This window comes from Hemicordylus capensis, chromosome 1 (assembly GCF_027244095.1).
Source record: "Hemicordylus capensis ecotype Gifberg chromosome 1, rHemCap1.1.pri, whole genome shotgun sequence".
Lineage (NCBI taxonomy): Eukaryota > Metazoa > Chordata > Lepidosauria > Squamata > Cordylidae > Hemicordylus > Hemicordylus capensis.
The window spans coordinates 217,021,857-217,039,088 of record NC_069657.1 but is presented as its reverse complement, the minus strand read 5'-3'; the positions used below and the strand labels follow the sequence as shown (position 1 = coordinate 217,039,088).

The window sequence follows — 17,232 nt, the reverse complement described above, 5'->3', positions numbered from 1 at the left end:
CCGCTATGCACAGTCGGGAGCACTGTGCATATGCAGAGAGCCAACTAACTAGCCCAAAACACATGCATGAAACAGCCATCATCAGCCACAGTTTCTATTCTGTAAAAGGGGAAGGAGCACAGCCATAGTTCAATGGCAGAGCATGTGCACTGCTTTGTATGCTTCAGGTTACACAGTCAGCCTGTGGTATCTCCAGAGAAACAGGATCTGAAAGAACAGAGCTGGGAAAGACCCACCTTTGATCAGGTCAGAGCAATCAAGAATACAAGATGGACCAAAGGGTTGACATAGTATAAAACAGCTTTATATGTTGTTTCCTAGGATTTTTGTGTGGATGATTAATGTCATGGAACCGACAGAGTTTAACAGGACTTCCTTCTTTCCTGATAAGTATGGTTAGGATGCAGCCTAGTAGTCCTGTGCTGTTTTAAAGATGACCATCCTTTTTAGATTTAGATGGATAATGATGGTGTGCACAAGATGGTTGGTTTTTAAGATGCCACACGACGTTTGGGCTGCTTCCTAACCACAATCAGGAAGTAAGAGCCCGGTTAAAAACATTCTGCTGACTGCTGCACATTTTTTGTGGCTGCTGAGATGATGGTGACGATTTGCTACAACGGTACGAGCACTGAGTGCAACAGAGCAGGAAGAGGAGAGTGTGCAAAGGACAGATTTAAGGGGAAACTGCGAGGGGGAACAAAGGAAGCCAGATGGGAACTAGAGCAGCAGTCGGCAGTAGCAGTCTCGCATTTCCGGAAACGAAGGCGGGAGCGCGCGGGCGTGGGGTGAGAGCTAGAGATGCATTTCAGGGTCGTCAGCGGCAGGAGGCGCTCTTGTGCACGCTCGGAGCTGCTTTGTGTGCGTGTATAGGGAATGATGTCAGTAGCAGCTCGGTTTATGCATTCAGTACTTCCTGTATCAGGCAGGCTTGGCTAAATACCAGCAGGCTTTTCTGTCCTCCTGACCTAGCAAGCAGTGGCAGGAGGAGGAGGAGCGGAGGGAGGATTGTCAATTCCAGGTTTACCGTCTCCCCCTTGAACGTGGCTTGACATCTCCAGCCAAAAGAGCTGCATGTGCGTGAGCAAATCCAAAGGAGAGAATGGCAGTCCTCAAGCTCACCGACCAGGTAAAAGAGACCATCAACAATAGAATCGGGGGAGGCTGATGGGAGGTAAACACGCGAAATGCGAAGTCTTGCGTGGAAGGCGGCTGAACTGCTGCTGCGGAGTGGAAGGATTTTTGGGGGGAGCAGCAGCAGCAGCAGCTCTGATCGCCTGCTGGTTGTTGTTAAGAGCCCGGAGGAAGAGAAAGTCGCAGGAGTGTCCTGTGGCTGACGAATCCCATCCATTTAAATGAACGCCAGTCAGCCTTCCCTCAGGATCTGATCCCTACAGCTTCTTCGGCTCCGTCGAGCCCTCGCGTTGTTCTCCGTGGTGGTTGCCATTCGGGTTTGGGGGGGTACTTCGATCAGATGCAAGATAGTACGTTTTTCTGTCTGCTTCTGCCTTTGCCCCGAGGCAGATGTAGACACACAGAGGAGGAGATGAGGGTTAGATATAAGGTTATCCCCCGTCCCCCCGGGCTAATCATCGTTCGCATTACTAGTCAATCAAGTTTCTCATTGTCTGGGAAATCAAGCAGTTGTCAAAATACTAGGCGAGCGAAGGGAAAACTCTGCTAGTGCTTTGTGTGTGCATGGTTTTAAAATACAGAGAGAAAAGAGGATATCGTTACTGGACAAGCCATCTAGGATAATAGACAGGCTTTTTATTTCCATGTGGTAGTATTTATTGCCTTGGACAGGAGATTCCGCCACATTTAAACCTGCCTTCTCTCTCGCTCCGCTCCTTCATCTACGCAGAGCCGCGGTGGTGGGCAATCTGTCTCACAATAGATATTAAGCGTGTCCCAGCCATAGGAAAATAGATTGATGGGACATTTTAATTAACGCTTTGAGTATTGCAGCTCCCCGTCAATCCAACCTTGACGTGAATGGCTTCGCCCAAGGTTTTCATTCTCTCCCTTCTCGTCCCCCGCCTCCCCCTCGCCCCCTTTTAAAACATGACACTTTACAGCTGGCTGCATTCACGGCTGTTAATTGGCTGTTCAATCAGGGCCGGTCCCCAGTTGCTTTAGAAGCTCAAATATTTATGCAGCCTTTTATAAGACAGAATTCTAAAGGGGTGCCTCTAATAGGCTGTTTGTTTAACCAATCCGCGGAACTTTTAGATCCGATTAATCCAAGGCTGTGGCTCTGCTGACTGGATTTAGTAATGGCACTGGTGGAAGCCCCTTGGAAGGAGTTTCTGACAGCACAGCTGTTAATTTAATGGAGAGCATTCCTTCAAGAAAGAAAGCAATAAACAAACATTGTGGGAAGCATCCAGACTAAGTTAGTCTCGACTGAGTCTCAATGAAACCAGTGGGATTTCCCTTAACTTAGTCTTTATTAACTTGTCTCATTGATTTCTGTGGTGCTTAGTCATGACTAACTAGATTGGATGTTGCCCAGTGTATTTTTTTTAGATCATTCTCTTTTCCCTTACATGCAGTCTCGTACCAGTGTTATCAGAAGTGGGCAAATAGCTATCTTTCTTTTGTAAGAAAGAAATGTGTGCCTTTGAAATGTGTATCAAGCATGTAGATATATTTAATTGTTTCTAGCAAGATGTGTAGAATTAGTGAGCTGGTCACAGATACAGCTGAGGAATAATGCATGTGGTTTGAAACACAGAGCAGCTGGAGAGAGGGTCCTCTTTTGCCTTCCATGAGTGCTCTAAAACAGATGTCTATGAACTTATTTTGGGGAGTAGATATTTAAATACTATGCTGACACTTGACAGTGAAATTCTCCAATGCTTTGTGTGCAATTGAATGCAACTAGATGGTTTTGCGGTTCTTAAAACATATTGTCCCCAAAGATATACAGAGCAGGACAAACTCTGCAAATGTACAATAGGAAAGCTGTCTTTACTGAAATAGTTCTTCACTAAAACACTCTCTTATTATTACATCTCTTACCATTAATAGTACAACACATGACAAAATCTTTCAGTAAAGCAACACTGTGGTTTCCATAGCGGCTTAATTTATTCCAGACTGTAACAACTGTTGTATGCTTGTTTTATTTAATCTGCTAATTTTGGTTTAAGTTGTTGGTCTGTCTGTAGTCAGTAACATGGATATCCTTTGGAGCCGAAATCCTCCACTACATCTAAAATGATCATCAGGGCTCTTCTTAGATTAGTTCCTCCTATTTGTTATGTAGACAGCTGTACTCAGTTGCTTAATGCACTTCAGAATATACTGCCTGTTACAAGATTCTGTCTACATTGCTTTTACAATGCATGGAAAGTTTGAAAAGGAATACATGCATGCTAACTCGCATAGTAAAAATAGCCTGTGTTGTCATCTTATAGCCTAAATGTATGTCCATCATAGCACTGTCTCTGGCGTGCCCCTAGATCCTGCCTTGTCTTCATATTTGATGCTTCTAGCTAATGAGTGGCAAAATTGTTTCACACCAGAAGATGTTCTCTGTGCCTTACAGGGTAGCACAGAGCTTCATAAATCAGAAGATTCAGGCAAGCTTTTGTAAATGGGACATCTAGGCTGCAGTTAATATTGGTGGTGTCTGTGCTGTAGCTGATAAAGCGTGGCACTTTGGTGCTTAAAGTCTTAGCCTGAAATCATGTCTTTAATGCAGTCCTCTTGGGAATTAAAGCCCTAAAGGTTTTAAACCTTTATTAAACCTCTGCAGGGGAGGGAAAAGACACCCAAATTTTGCTAGTGATAGAAGTAAACTCTGGTGTGAACCAAGGCCTTTGCTGCAGCTTAACAGTTCTACATGTTGTAGGAGTCAGAAACTATGTGCAAGCTCTGAGCCCTTTTTCCACTAAGGACGATGGCTGACTTTCCAGGTTGCAGGCTCCCTTTTCTCTCTCCAGGTCATGAGAATATAAGAATAGCCCTGCTGGATCAGGCCCAAGGCCCATCTAGTCCAGCATCCTGTTTCATACAGTGGCCCACCAGATGCCTCTGGGAAGCCCATAGGCAACTTAGAGCTGAGGGCATGCCCTTTACTTCACAGGCTGGAGGTGGCCTATGGCCCTCAGACTAGTAGCCAGTGATACACCTGTACTCTGTGAATTTATCTAAACCCCTCTTAAAAGTGAATCTGAGCTGTTGGCTGTCACCACATCTTGTGGCAGAGAATTCCATAGGTTGACTAAGCTCGGTTCAGGCACAGGTATACTCAGTATGCTCTGCCGTGAAGACAGATGCAGAGGACTCGTTTAGCTTCTCTGCATATTTTATTTATGTATTTAAAATATTTATATCCCGCCCCTTCAGTACAATACTGCTCAGGGTGGCTCACAACAATAAAACAGCTGCAATATATAATAAAATTAACCAAATGATGTAAACAAGGTAAAAGTCAGGTTAAAAACCACAATCAATATTAAATTTCAAATTAAAAGTTATTTTAAAAGCTGAAAATGAAGAATTATAAAAACTAAAGAACCTATCAGATATAACCAAAGATGGAACATTAAAAAGTCTCTTTAAAAAGATGTGTTTTAGTTCTTTAAAAACACTGAGGGAGGGAGTGTGGTGGATATGGATATCCATATCCTCCTCAATAATCCTTTTCACTCCCTCATCATCTAACGGTCCAGCCACCACCCTGACAGGTTTCCTGCTTCTGATGTATTTAAGGAAGTTAAATACAAGAAGTCCTCCTGCCATCTGAGGTGAGGCAGGTAGTGACCCATGATAGAGTCTTCTCTGTGAAGGTGCCCCATCTCTGGAGTGCCCTCCCCAAAGTAGCTTTGTCTAGCACCGACTTTATGATCTTTTTGGTGCCAGGTGACCTTTTAATTTGTCTAGCCTTTTTAGTGGGTTTTAGCTGCAATGGATGGTTTTCTGGCTTATTTCCTGCTGCTGTGTTTTGTTTGCTGTCAACTCATCACAATTAATTGACTAGGATTTATTTAACTGACTCACAGTGCTACTGTCCACTGAGCTGATATTGCATAGGGTGAGATTGAAGATTTCTGTGCTTACTAAATAGTGCTGGATTATTCACACGTTAGACCTAACTATCCACAACATACATGTGTGAAGGGTCTGTATAGTCCCTACGGCCTGTAGTTACTTGTTATTGTAGCTTGCATATTTCCGTGTTGCTGAAGCTATCAATTTCAGCAGGTATGTTTGGCTTGACTAGGTGGCCAGATTTGGCTTTTAAAAAGCCAAATTCTGGCTTACGGCCCATTTGACCCACAAGTATACCCCTTAGGTTCTGGCAACCGCCTTGAGACATCTGCTGCTCGCTTGTGCAGGGTTTGCTTCAGCTGAAACTGAAAGAGAGTCAGTCTGAAACAAAGAGTCCAAGTCAGAACCAACTTCTGCTTACTGGGGAGGGTGGCAGATTAGCAGTTTCTACAGATATCCTGCTTAGTTTGTGGGCGTTGCATGGAGGTTGATGCAAGGTCTTCTGTGACTAATCTTTGGTTACAGTGATATGTTTCCATGCAAAACAATGCATCTTGTGCTCAATGCCTCAGTGCTCAACAAGCAGTTTGAATTCGCCTTACCTAAGGTCTGTGGCTTAAATTGAAGTATGGGCGGCATGTATGTATATTAGTGTTTTCAAATTTGTCGTCTTTCTTGGAAAGTTCATCTCGATCTCCCCACTAAATCCACCTGCATGCTGCATAGCAAGCTACATCTGAAATTCAAGTGAAAATTTGAATGTACACACAGGATTAATTTTGAATCTCTGATTAAATACTGAAGTTATTTTAAACATTATTACATTTATATCTTAAATTGCTTTCATTGTGGAACAAAAGGCAGCATATATAGTGTTCTCCTCCAAGCACTGACCAGACCTAAACCTGCTTAGCTTCCGTAAAGTGGCTATATCACGTGCTCTCAGACTGGTTGCATTCTGAAAGAAATTGTATAGTTCTGTTGACTGGCAAAAGGGGTAGAGAAAATACTTTGCAAAGGCTTCTTTCTACCAGCTTTGGTGTTGAAAAACAGCTTGACAGAATTTTGTTTGTTTATCATGTTGCTATACTGTCTGATATAGACATCTATAGGTGGTGTATTTGGAGGGTATAAATTAACTAAGCCCTGCAGCAAAATGCTAATTTGTCAGTATTATTTAATGTGCTTGCTCATTCAGGTGTTGAAAATTTACTAAGTCCATGATCAGAAGGCCCCACTTCTCCCCCTTTGTGCAGAATCACTGTTGTACAAAGAAAATCAGGTCACATCTAAATAGCTTAGTTGGCAACCTTACTAATTTTGAAAGAAAGAGAGAGAGAGAGAGAGAGAGAGAGAGAGAGAGAGAGAGAGAGAGAGAGAGCACCACCTCTGTAAGCCATAGAGAGAGAGAGAGGGAGAATGCTCCTATGTTTAGCATGGTAACTGTGAGCATTACAGAATGGTCGCCAGTTCAACTGTTCAAAATTGAAGATGTCTCTCGTTAACATGACCAAACATATCTGGTTTGGCAGAAGCCACTGCCTGGCTGTATACACTGGACACAGAATTTGCTGTGAAGTTACATTCTCATAATGACCTCTGTCCTTCTGCTCCCTCACTTAACACACACCTGGTTCTGTCACTTTACTGTTTATGGTCAAAAAGTTCAAAATTCTGTACACATGTAAATATATTTTTTAAAAAAACCTGTACACCAGGGACACATGCCTTTTCAACCTTTTTGTTTAAAGATCTGTGTAACATAATTCTGATCACAGAGATCCTGTTAGAAAGCTGGAATGTTTGTGATTGTGGACTCCCCTGGTTACAGGGCTACCTGAAGTTAAGTGGTTAGTGACTTTTATAAGCAGAATTACCCAGGTTTCTCTTGGTTCTGTCACTGTCTTCTCTGCTCATAGATCTGCACTGACACACAGAATTCAAGGAAGTAGGAGATGAAATGATCACACTATCTGTGTAACAAATGGCTCTCCAAAAAGGCAACTAAGCAAAAGATATGCCTCTTCCAGAAGGTGACGAATGAGTCCCCAAAACAGTTAGAACTTGTAGAAGCACTGTTCTATAAAAGTATGTGATGTTATGTGCATATCTTTCTGGGTGTGTATGTCATGAGTGTCACTGGTCCTTGAAATATTAATGGAATCCAGCAAAACCTCATGCTTCTCAAGGTGTGGTATTTTATTTCTACATGACATGTTTGGCGATCTTTTTCTGCTAAACTACAAAATAGGGATTTGGTTGTCATGGCAATGCTTTAGTAGAGGAGTGCCCTGTCCTGCCTGAATGCTTGTCTTTGTCTGGTGGCGATCTAAGGGACATGGCGATCTTAGGATTTGTATATTTTGGGTAGAATAGGAGGAAAGTTTTATAGCTGCTTCCTTCATAGACACAAAACAATCTTTGCTTTGTGTCTATGAAGGAAGCAGCTATCAAACCTTCCTCCTATTCTACCTAATATATACAGATCCTAAGATCGCCATGGCCCTTAGACCAATAGACTAATAAACTAAACTTTATTCAGAAACAACTCCATTTTTCTCCTTCTCCTTTCCCTCCTGACTCTACCTGCAACGCTCTCTACAAGATCCCCTCGAGGACAAACTTCTAATTAACAAAACATGAAAGATTGTTAGGTAGAATACAACACACCCTCCCCTTTATAACAACTAAAATTGAATTGATTTAAAATTTGATGACAAAGTATTCTTAAAGGTGGTCTCCTGTCATGCACACTACTTCTAATTCTTGGGGTCTCTGGCATAGGAACAGTTAGTGACTTGTTTTCTGGTACAGAGGATTGCCCAACACATTCATCAGCCTCATCTGTGAGGTCCAAACTGGAGGCAAGATCAAATTCCTCTCTTGAGATCAGACTTTTCCCTCTTCTTTCCCTCTTCTCTCATAGCATGCATGCTTGAAAGTCTTGAAGTGTGTGTGTGTGTGTGTGTATGTGTATAGCCTGACAACAACTGAGAATGCTTGGCGACTCTTGGAAGCCACATAATTTTTAGGTGTTAGTTTGGAAAACAACAACAGGAGAATACTAATGAGAGATGATTGGAGACTGTTGACACAACCAGAGATCTCTGGGGAGGAGAGGGTTAAACCAGGGATCCCAGGTCATCTGGGGAACCAGGAGTCCTCCTGACCCAGCCATGGCAAACCTGGGTAGCCTAGATTCACTACCCTGGCTAAAAGTGAGGTAGGAGGACAACCAAGCACATCCTACCCTTTTCTGTGTGTGCGTGCGTGCAGCCGTGCTGTTTAAAGCTACTCCTGAGTTACCAGAAGACATTTTAATCCTAGGACCAGGTAAAAAGAGGGGACAGACCTGCTGCGATAGTGTGGTCTGCCTCTCCACTGCCCCTGCATTGCATTTGGATATAGCTGGATGCTTCAGTTCCTGATCTCAGTAATGGAGATCACCACTGTGTTGTTTGTGTGGGCACATGAGTGGCAGAGCCCAGAAAATGCTTTGGTCGTCTGGGAGCAGGCAGGCAGTTCCCTCCACCACCACCCGCGCCTTGGTTCTGAGAATGATCTCTTGGCCTGCTTGAGCCGTTGACAGTTTATAGTATAGTCGAGGTCGGCATTAGGGTTGAAGAGATGTAACATTTTGTTTCCAGTTGCACATATTATACTAATATATAATGGTGCAGAATGCATCATTTTTAGAAGAGGCATCTCCTGTTTAAGAGAGAAAGGGCAATACCTCTTATAAGATTAAGCTTGCATAATCTTATACATTTTTAGAAGTACTTGTATTTATTTTTAATTTGTTGTCTGATTATTAGGTGGCATCTTGTTAGTCAAAAGGGGTTAAAATGATTAATCTGATCAATTAATTGAAATAAGACTCCTTGTTAAAATAATTTTATAATAGTGCACTATCCTCACAACTATGGAAGTTGGTCCATAACTCATGCCTGTATTTTGTTCACAACAGGCACTCGAACATTAATGTAGTTTCATAGTTTGTAATCCACGATGGGGACCTAAGAATCCCCGTCTCCCTGCTATGTAAGAATCCCCATCCCCCTGCTTCCTCAAAAAGATACTGTGGTGCACAGTAAAGAGGAAGTTGAGTTTTTGCAAGAACATTTTCTTAAAGTGTGTGTGTTTGAACATTATGAAGAGTCTCATGACGTTCAGATTTATTATGGCATGATCTTTTGTAGGCCAGAGCCTCCTTGATCAGATGTTGTAACAGAAAGCTGTTCAAGAACATTTTACACTTGAAGTGCTTTATAAATTGCGAATATAACTCTGTAATATCATCTTTGCCTTTGTTTCCCTAGTTATGGGCCTGGTGCAACACTCTGTAATAACCTTGTTGTTCCTTGATGATGGTTTCATGTATGTGCGAGATTCCAACCGCACCATTTTCATTCCCTTAATGCAAAAAATAGTGTAGGTTTCTGTGGCTGGCGTATTTCTCAGCTGTGAGAAAAACAGCCTAAAATGAATTGGCAGAAGTTGGAGATCTCTGTATGCTATGTGCTTTCAGCTTATTTAATTATCTCCCTGGGTTATTGATCTTTAGCACTGGAACAGAAGAGTGGTTTACTGAGGCTAGCTACACTTCCAAAGCATTATGCAAACATGCTTAATTGAGTGTGCCAAATTTTCTGGCTGTTTAAGCTGTAGTGTTTCTCATGGCATCCTCTTTTATCCTAAGTTACAATAAGTGAATTCACACATTGAAAAAGATATCTGGTATTTCAGGTGGACAGATATACAACTTAATGCTTCCATTATGGAAAGAAAAGTGGATTCACATAGCCCTTTCAAATGGTGGATTGTATGAAATTTGGGTGACTGGGTAGAAGACAGGAAAGGTTACTTGTAGGGATGGGCAAATTGATTTGGGTACAAATCGATTTGTACCCAAACCTAGCTAATTTGGCAATTTGGAGACAGAACAAATGGGCCCATTGGCAAGATTTGGGTCCAGATCAAATTTTATTTGTTTGTTTGTTTGTTTATTGTTAAATTTATATACTGCCCTTTCATTAAAAGAATCCCAAGGTGGTTTACAGCAGAATTTAAAAACATGATTGTAAGAAAGACACAATTAAAATATTAAGCTAAAAATATTTAGCTTTGAGATTCAGATTCTTCCTATCATTTCCCCCAGAATTTCATTTTTTTAAAAGCTACACTCTAGCCCTTGTAGAAGTGGAGTTATGGAGCAAAATGTGTGGTCACTATTTTTCAAGTGTTCGGATTCTTTGTTGTATAATAACGCTTCCTCAATGAATCCCTGTGAGGATTCATTACACACTTTCATTTCTTCTATTCATTTTGACTGTCTTTTCAACAGTGTCAACTGCCATGTGCCAACTACACCCCACTCCCGCCCGCAAGGCAGTGGGGACATAAACTCAATTTATGTTCTAGGGCAGGCGTCCCCAAACTGTGGCCCTCCAGATGTTGCTGAACTACAACACCCAGCATACCCAGCCACAATAAATTGTGGCTGGGGATGCTGGGAGTTGTAGTTCAGCAATATCTGGAGGGCCACAGTTTGGGGAAGCCTGTTCTAGGGATTTTTTCAAGTGTTTAGACTCTTTGATGTCTAATAACTTTGCCTCATAATTAATCCCTCTGAGGATTAATTACACACGAAAGAATGTAAACACCTCAAAAATTCCTAAAATATAAACTGAGTACCCAGTGGCTTGTGGGTTGGGGGGAGGGGGTAGTTGGCACATGGGATGCCACTAATTTCCCACCCCCACCCACAAAGTAGTGGGATAAAAATGAACGGAATAAATGAAGGTGTGTAATGAAGACACGGAAGAATCTAAACACTACAAAAAATCCTAAAAACTAAACTGAGTACCCCGGTGTGTGGGGGGTGCATTTGGCACATGGCAGTTGACAGTTGGCACTGTCCAATGACAGGCGAAATGAAGGTCTGCAATGAATCCTCATAGGAATTCATTATGAGGGAAAATATTATACACCAAAGAATCCAAACACTTGAAAAATAGTGACCACACATTTTGCTCCATAACTCCAATTCTACAAGGGCTAGAGTGTAGCTTCCCCCCCCTTTTTTTCTTTTAATTAAAGCTGGGGATCCATGTTAAGGTTAGTATAGGGTGACTGCAAATCCCCATTATTTCCTATGGTGGAAATATACAAATAAGTAAAAACTAAAATTAAAAATCATTAAAAATCAACCAAGTGCCCCACTGCCTTTAAATTTGGGTGATAGGTGGCACCTATGGAGACCTACCCGTCACCCAAATTTGGTGCCACAAGGAACATTGTAAGTGGCCCAAATTGCTCTGAATCCAATTCAAATGAAATCCAAATTGAATTGAGGTGATTCGGGGGCACAGATTCAGACACAAAACAAATCAGGGGGATTCGATTTGGGCACATATCAAATAGAAAAAAAATCAATGCATGCACATCCCTAGTTACTTGTACCTTTAGTTGTTGACAAGTATACCTGAGACTGCCAACTTCACCAGCCTCTGTTCCACTAACAGCAGCATGGTCTGTAGACATTAGTGGGTGATAATGCTTATCTCCCTGCCTGGAAGAAGGCTTCATCTACTGACCTCTGCAAATCAAATGACTGTTAAAAGAAGGATGAGAAGCCATGCCATTATTTTGGTCAGTTAGCACCCAAGATTTTCCCACCCCTGCTTTTCATTCCCCTGTCCCAGCCCATAATGCATTTTTTCCAGACCAGGACTTTGAAGTGTATGATATATGAAATGATTAAAATTTGTAAGTAAAATTTGCTGGTATGATTCATGAAAGTCAAGGAGGTAGCAAGGTCCCATCACTTGATCAGAGTTATAGAGAAACCTCCTGGAGCAAAGTCAGAAAGGAGAGGGCAGTAGGCCCAACAGAAGGAAGAATAGTCTTGTCTGTGATTTGTGAACAGTGGACAGTACCTGCTGAGGCAGATTCAAATCCTTTTTCAGCCCTGACCTTACTGAGTAGTCTTGAACAAGTCACTATTGCTCAGCTTAACCCCCTCACAAGGCTTTTTTGGGAATCACAGAGGAGAATTTGAAGACACACTGTACCATTAAAAGTGCAAAGTGATAGATAATGTAAAACCTAAAAATACTATGTAGGATTATGATCATTCAAAACTAGAGGTGTGCATGAATCATTTTTTGTGATTCGATTCGACCTCAAACTGAATAGCAAAAAATCAAATTGTCTTGTTAGACTAGTTGGCCATTGCTGGCCGGTATGATCCATCAGGTCGGAAATTCATGAAAAATGTGCAATTTGCCCATAAGGAACAATAGGGAACGCATCACCCCATTGTCCCCCATGGGTAGGCCCTAGGGACACCAAAGTGGGTTTGGGTGGGTGGCCCAAAGGGCAGCAGATGGAAGGGGAAATTAGTAAGCATCACACCTTTCCGCTTGTGTGAGTGAGTGGACATGGCACAACACAGAAGAACTAGTTAGGGGTAGGCAACCTTCAGCTCTCCAGACGCTGCTGAGCTGGAACTCCCATCATCTTCAGCCATAATTTATTATAGCAATAGCAATAGCAATCGCACTTACATTTATATACCGCTCTATAGCCAAAGCTCTCTAAGCGGTTTACAATGATTTAGCATATACCTGGGAATGATGGGAGTTGTAGTTCTGCGAAATCTGGAGAGCCACCCATTGTTGCCCAATGTGTAATAATAGAGGGGGTGTGGCTCATGGAGTGATCCTTGTTCTCCTAATGGAGATGTTGTAAGCATTATCCTATTTCCAGTGCGGAAAGGTTGGAGGGTATGTAGTAGGACTGGTTCGCACACGTGGATACATTGCTTAATTTCTTATCCCCTGATACACTATACTTCAAAACTGGTTACTGCATGCATGGACTGACTCCACTGAACAATACTGTGTTGGAAACACTGACTTAAACATCTGATAGTACAAAAGTTCTATCTGTGTTGAGTGTTTGATCTGTGATGCCTCATTCACACATGCAAGTCATTTCTTGATGTTGCGGTCATCAGGTAATGAACATGCATGTGTGAATCAGCCCCTCGTGTACGGTTGGCAGTATAGGTACCAATGTAGTTTGCAGAGATTTGATATTTTTGAAATAGGAGACGAAGAAGACTGCTTCAGCAAACCCTGCTCCCTAGCATTAGGCCATCTAAAAGCAGATAGAAGTGAAAGAGGTGCCATCTCACATGACTGCTTCCCATTGAGATGAAACCACAAACCACTGTGTGGTAGAACATATCCTCTGTATCTCTCATGATTAGAATTTCAAGGTTTATGGCTCATAGAACTGTGCTGAGACCACCCAGAGCCAGTGGCACAATAGGAATGTGTCTCTAGTTCGTGTGCACTGTATATTAAAACCTGCTGACCTGAAAAAGGGATGTGAGGCCTTGCCAGGGGGCTCTGCTAACAAAGGCAGGCAGAAAACGAATTCTGGCACACATGCTTTGAGAGCTGGTTTTAAATAGTTTGTACTTGCGCGGAAGAATCTGCACTCAGTCAAGTAAATCACAGTAGAGCAACTATGACAATTTACTATGGTGGAGCTATTAAAAAAGTTTTGCTTCTGGTTCATCATGAAAACTGTAGCAGTATGCTTGGCACACAAGTTTTGAGCTCTTAACATCTGTTTGCAGTTACCTGTACAATACGTAGCAGGCAGATTTTAGATTTCGAGTCACAAGCATGATGCAGCTATCTATGACCCCCCCCCCCAAAAAAAATCTGTGCTGCCTGGTCATGTGTGCTCATTCTCATGTTGAAGATCTCAAGAATTAATAAATTTATTTTTTTTATTGACACTGTTGGTTTTCTGGAATTGTTGATCTCTGAGTCGGAAGGCTTCAAGAGACAAAATTTGTTAAGAGCAAGCTTCTAATGTTTGAATTCAGTTTCACTTTGTCTCCAAATAGGTATTAATAGGGTGTGTGTGTATGTGTTCTCTCATACTCTTATGCTTTTCAGCAATGGTAGAGTGGGAATGGGGCTAGGACTGAAAAATGCACCCTATCACCACAAAGGATTGATATTGTGTACCACAAGCATGTGTCTGCAACAGTATGTCACCTGTGCAACGGGCTGGGACACTCTTGTATATTCCAATCAAAATGCTAAGTAGCAAAGCTCTGGTCTATTTTCTCAGGCTTCTTTTGGGAGCAAGGTAGAAATTATCTTCTGTTAACAGCTCACTCCAAGGAACTTCTGTGTCTCTGACTCCTGGCATATATATAAAATGCCCAAACCTTTTGAAGTAGAGGCCTAATTACTCTAGAAGTTAACACCTCACAATTGGCCAAATGCTAATATTCACTGACTAGTTCTTCCACACAATTGTGATGCCAACAGTGTCTGATTTTCAGGTCAACTTTCTCTAGGGGAGCAGATCCAAACAAAGGTGATATCACCCTTCTGATCTGCCTCATCTGCTCCTGCACCATGCTGTGATCCAAACTATAGCAGGAATAGGGCCTTCAGGAATCAGGGAAGTAGATTATTAGACAGAGGGTGTAGTGATCAGCCTCCCCTCCCTCTAAAGCATTAACAAGGAGTGAACCCTTGTCTGGACTTACAGGCTGGTGAACTCCAGGGCAGCCAGTCAGTACACCAGGTGGGTGGGACCTAGAGAGTGGTTGCTGGGAATTCTGGGAAAAAGAAAGATGGTCTTTGTTGGAGAGAAGCATGTGTAGAAAGGCTTAGTGAGGGCATGGTGTTTTTGCTCCCTTGTGGTCAAAGCCAGCATGGAGGTTTATCTCATGGAATAACTGCAGATCCTTGAGAGACAGGATTGCAGGAAGCTTGATTCTCATCAGATGTTGGGTGAGTTTTCAAGGAAAAGTGGATTCAGCAGGGAACAGTTGGTTAGTCAGATTTTGAGTTAGAAACTTATATTTCTTTGTGTGCATGCTCTGCATATTTCTGATACTGTTCTATTATTGTTGACCTGCAACGTGATTAAAATAAATACACTAGGCTACGTTCAACCCACATAAGGCATTACAAAAGACTCTATAAATTTCTAAGCGTGCCTAAATGCAAACTGCAACTGAAGCCTAAGACAACCTATTTTTGTAACCTACTAAATATTTTTGAATATATCTAAAACTAAAAGCTTCAGACAGTAGTAATTGAATAAAACTATTTTTTTTCTTTTTTTACAAGCCTCTCAGAGTTGGTTTTTAAGTCAGGAAAAGCAGGGGCAGAAAAGGGGATCTCTCTAGTATGCTCAGCAGCTATTGGTTTTCTCATCACATGTAGGCCTACACATGGAAGGTTTTTGTATTCATCCACTAGCAAAATAGAGTTTTCCCTGGGATTCCACCCCGAGCCCAGGGAGGTTCAAGCTCTGTTGATAAGAGGGGTGGTGGCAGCAGCATTTTAATTCTACTGGAAATATAAATTAGTTTTAAAAGAAGCCTAGCCAGGCAGTTTGCTAGGGATGATAGCTCCCCCGCCCCTTCTTGTGAACTGCTCTGAGACAAAGGCTTTAATTTGCTACAGAGGGAGATAGCTAACTGGCCATAACCTGACTGAAGGATAGATATTTAACAAAATTAAGCTTGATCATACCTTATGTAAGGTAACGGATATGTGAGAACAGTAACACATAGCAGCCCTCTTCTGTTAAACTATTTATTACTAACAACTCACTGCAAGTGCTCAGTGCCTTAGGTGAAAAAACCAAGCAGATCTTATCTGAGTGCCTATCTCTAGTTTCTTTTTCTTAAGATTTGACTTTTGTGGGTCACCCACACTTGCCTAGAATAGCTCATTGTATGTACTACCATTATAGAGTAAAAGAATATATTTCTGGGGAAGAGAAGATTTCTGGGAAGAAAGTTATCTAGTGACCTTTGCCAATTCACTGCCATGGATGAACTCCAACCTTTTGGAGCTTGGAGCTTCGTAATTTTCACAGGCAGTGGCAGATATCACTGTGGTGTTTTATAGGGGTATGAAACCCTGTCGTGACATGCAGCTGTGTTTAATGAAGTCAGCTTTGCTGTTTGTTTGTGTTTTGGTCTTACATTATTGTGTGTTAACATTTTGTAGTCTGCTTATGAAGAGAAGTGGGCTACATACATGTACAAAAAATATAAACAACTAAAATGGCAGTAAGGAAAGATAATTCAGTTAGCTCCATCAGGTTTGCTCCCATGGCTTCCTCATGTTCCACACGTAATGTGAGAGCCAGGTGCCATTGCCCATGGCTTATTTTGTTCAAGGCTGCATTGCAATGTGTTTTTCTCACATTTCTCCTGCATTTGTGGTCTTCAAGGTGCCTAAACAGTCATTCATACACATTTGTATGTTCATAGGTGTTGCACTGCATCAGGGGATTTGTATAACAAACATTTATATATCACTTTTCAACAAAAGTGTCCAAAGCGGTTTACATAGAGAAATAATAAATCCATAAATAAGATAGATTAGTAGTCAAACAGTTTCACTTCCCTTCTCATGTTTGGTTCTTTGAGAAAATGGAGTATCAGTGTATATTGGAGATTAAACAGTCCAAATTTGAAATTAGTATCTTGACATGAAAATGCAATCAACACTGGATTGTTGTAAATCCACTCCTGATTTACATTAGATAACAGATATGTGCTCACTGTCTGTATTGGAACTAGTTTCATTCTGGTGAAGGGGTGAAGAAAAAGAGGAATTTTCAGAGATTTAGTCTAACCTGAATGAACTTTTTGTGCTTTGAATAAATTATCCTTAGAAATGTTCTTAAGATATGGTATTCATATATTAATGTTTACATTTAAGTTCTGCTTTTATACTTTTTTAATTTATTTAAATTATACGTTACCTTTTTCAATTTTAGTTGAATAAAGAAAAAAAATCGTTAAAGATGACTGGATATGGAGACATGAATGGGGTTAAAATATTGTGAAAATATAGAATGCTCATTGCTCTGGCACTGAAAATACTAAAATGCTTCCTGGATAAAAGGGAGTTCAAAAGCATTGTGAAATCGAATAAGATTGTCTAAAGTTTCAGAACTACATTCTGATCTAATAGAACTTGTCTTGAAATATGCGACTTGCTATTACATTAACAAGCAGCCCTTCATACTAAAGAGGTACTGGACGCAGCATACATGCTCTTGTTGCTCATGCTGACAGCTGAATATTATGACCTGCAAATTTTGTTATGCCATTAATCCAGATAATGAGATTTTACAAAGACACGTTTGTTCTGTATGATCAGAAAT

The 17,232-nt window shown here is 41.4% G+C and overlaps 1 protein-coding gene across 2 annotated transcripts in view; it reads left to right on the top strand.

Annotated features, from left to right (window-relative positions):
- Positions 1-845: 845 nt before the first annotated feature.
- ANKRD44 (ankyrin repeat domain 44) overlaps positions 846-17,232 on the top strand; it is a 205,493-nt gene continuing 189,106 nt past the window's right edge. Inside the window, exon 1 of one of the 2 annotated variants that reach the window (XM_053277387.1) lies at positions 846-1,129. In XM_053277387.1, the coding sequence (XP_053133362.1) occupies positions 1,103-1,129 (27 nt within the window). In that variant the 5' untranslated portion in view covers positions 846-1,102. Of the gene's footprint in view, positions 1,130-4,751; positions 4,873-17,232 lie in introns of those variants that run through there. The other variant, XM_053277441.1, reaches the window with a different exon arrangement.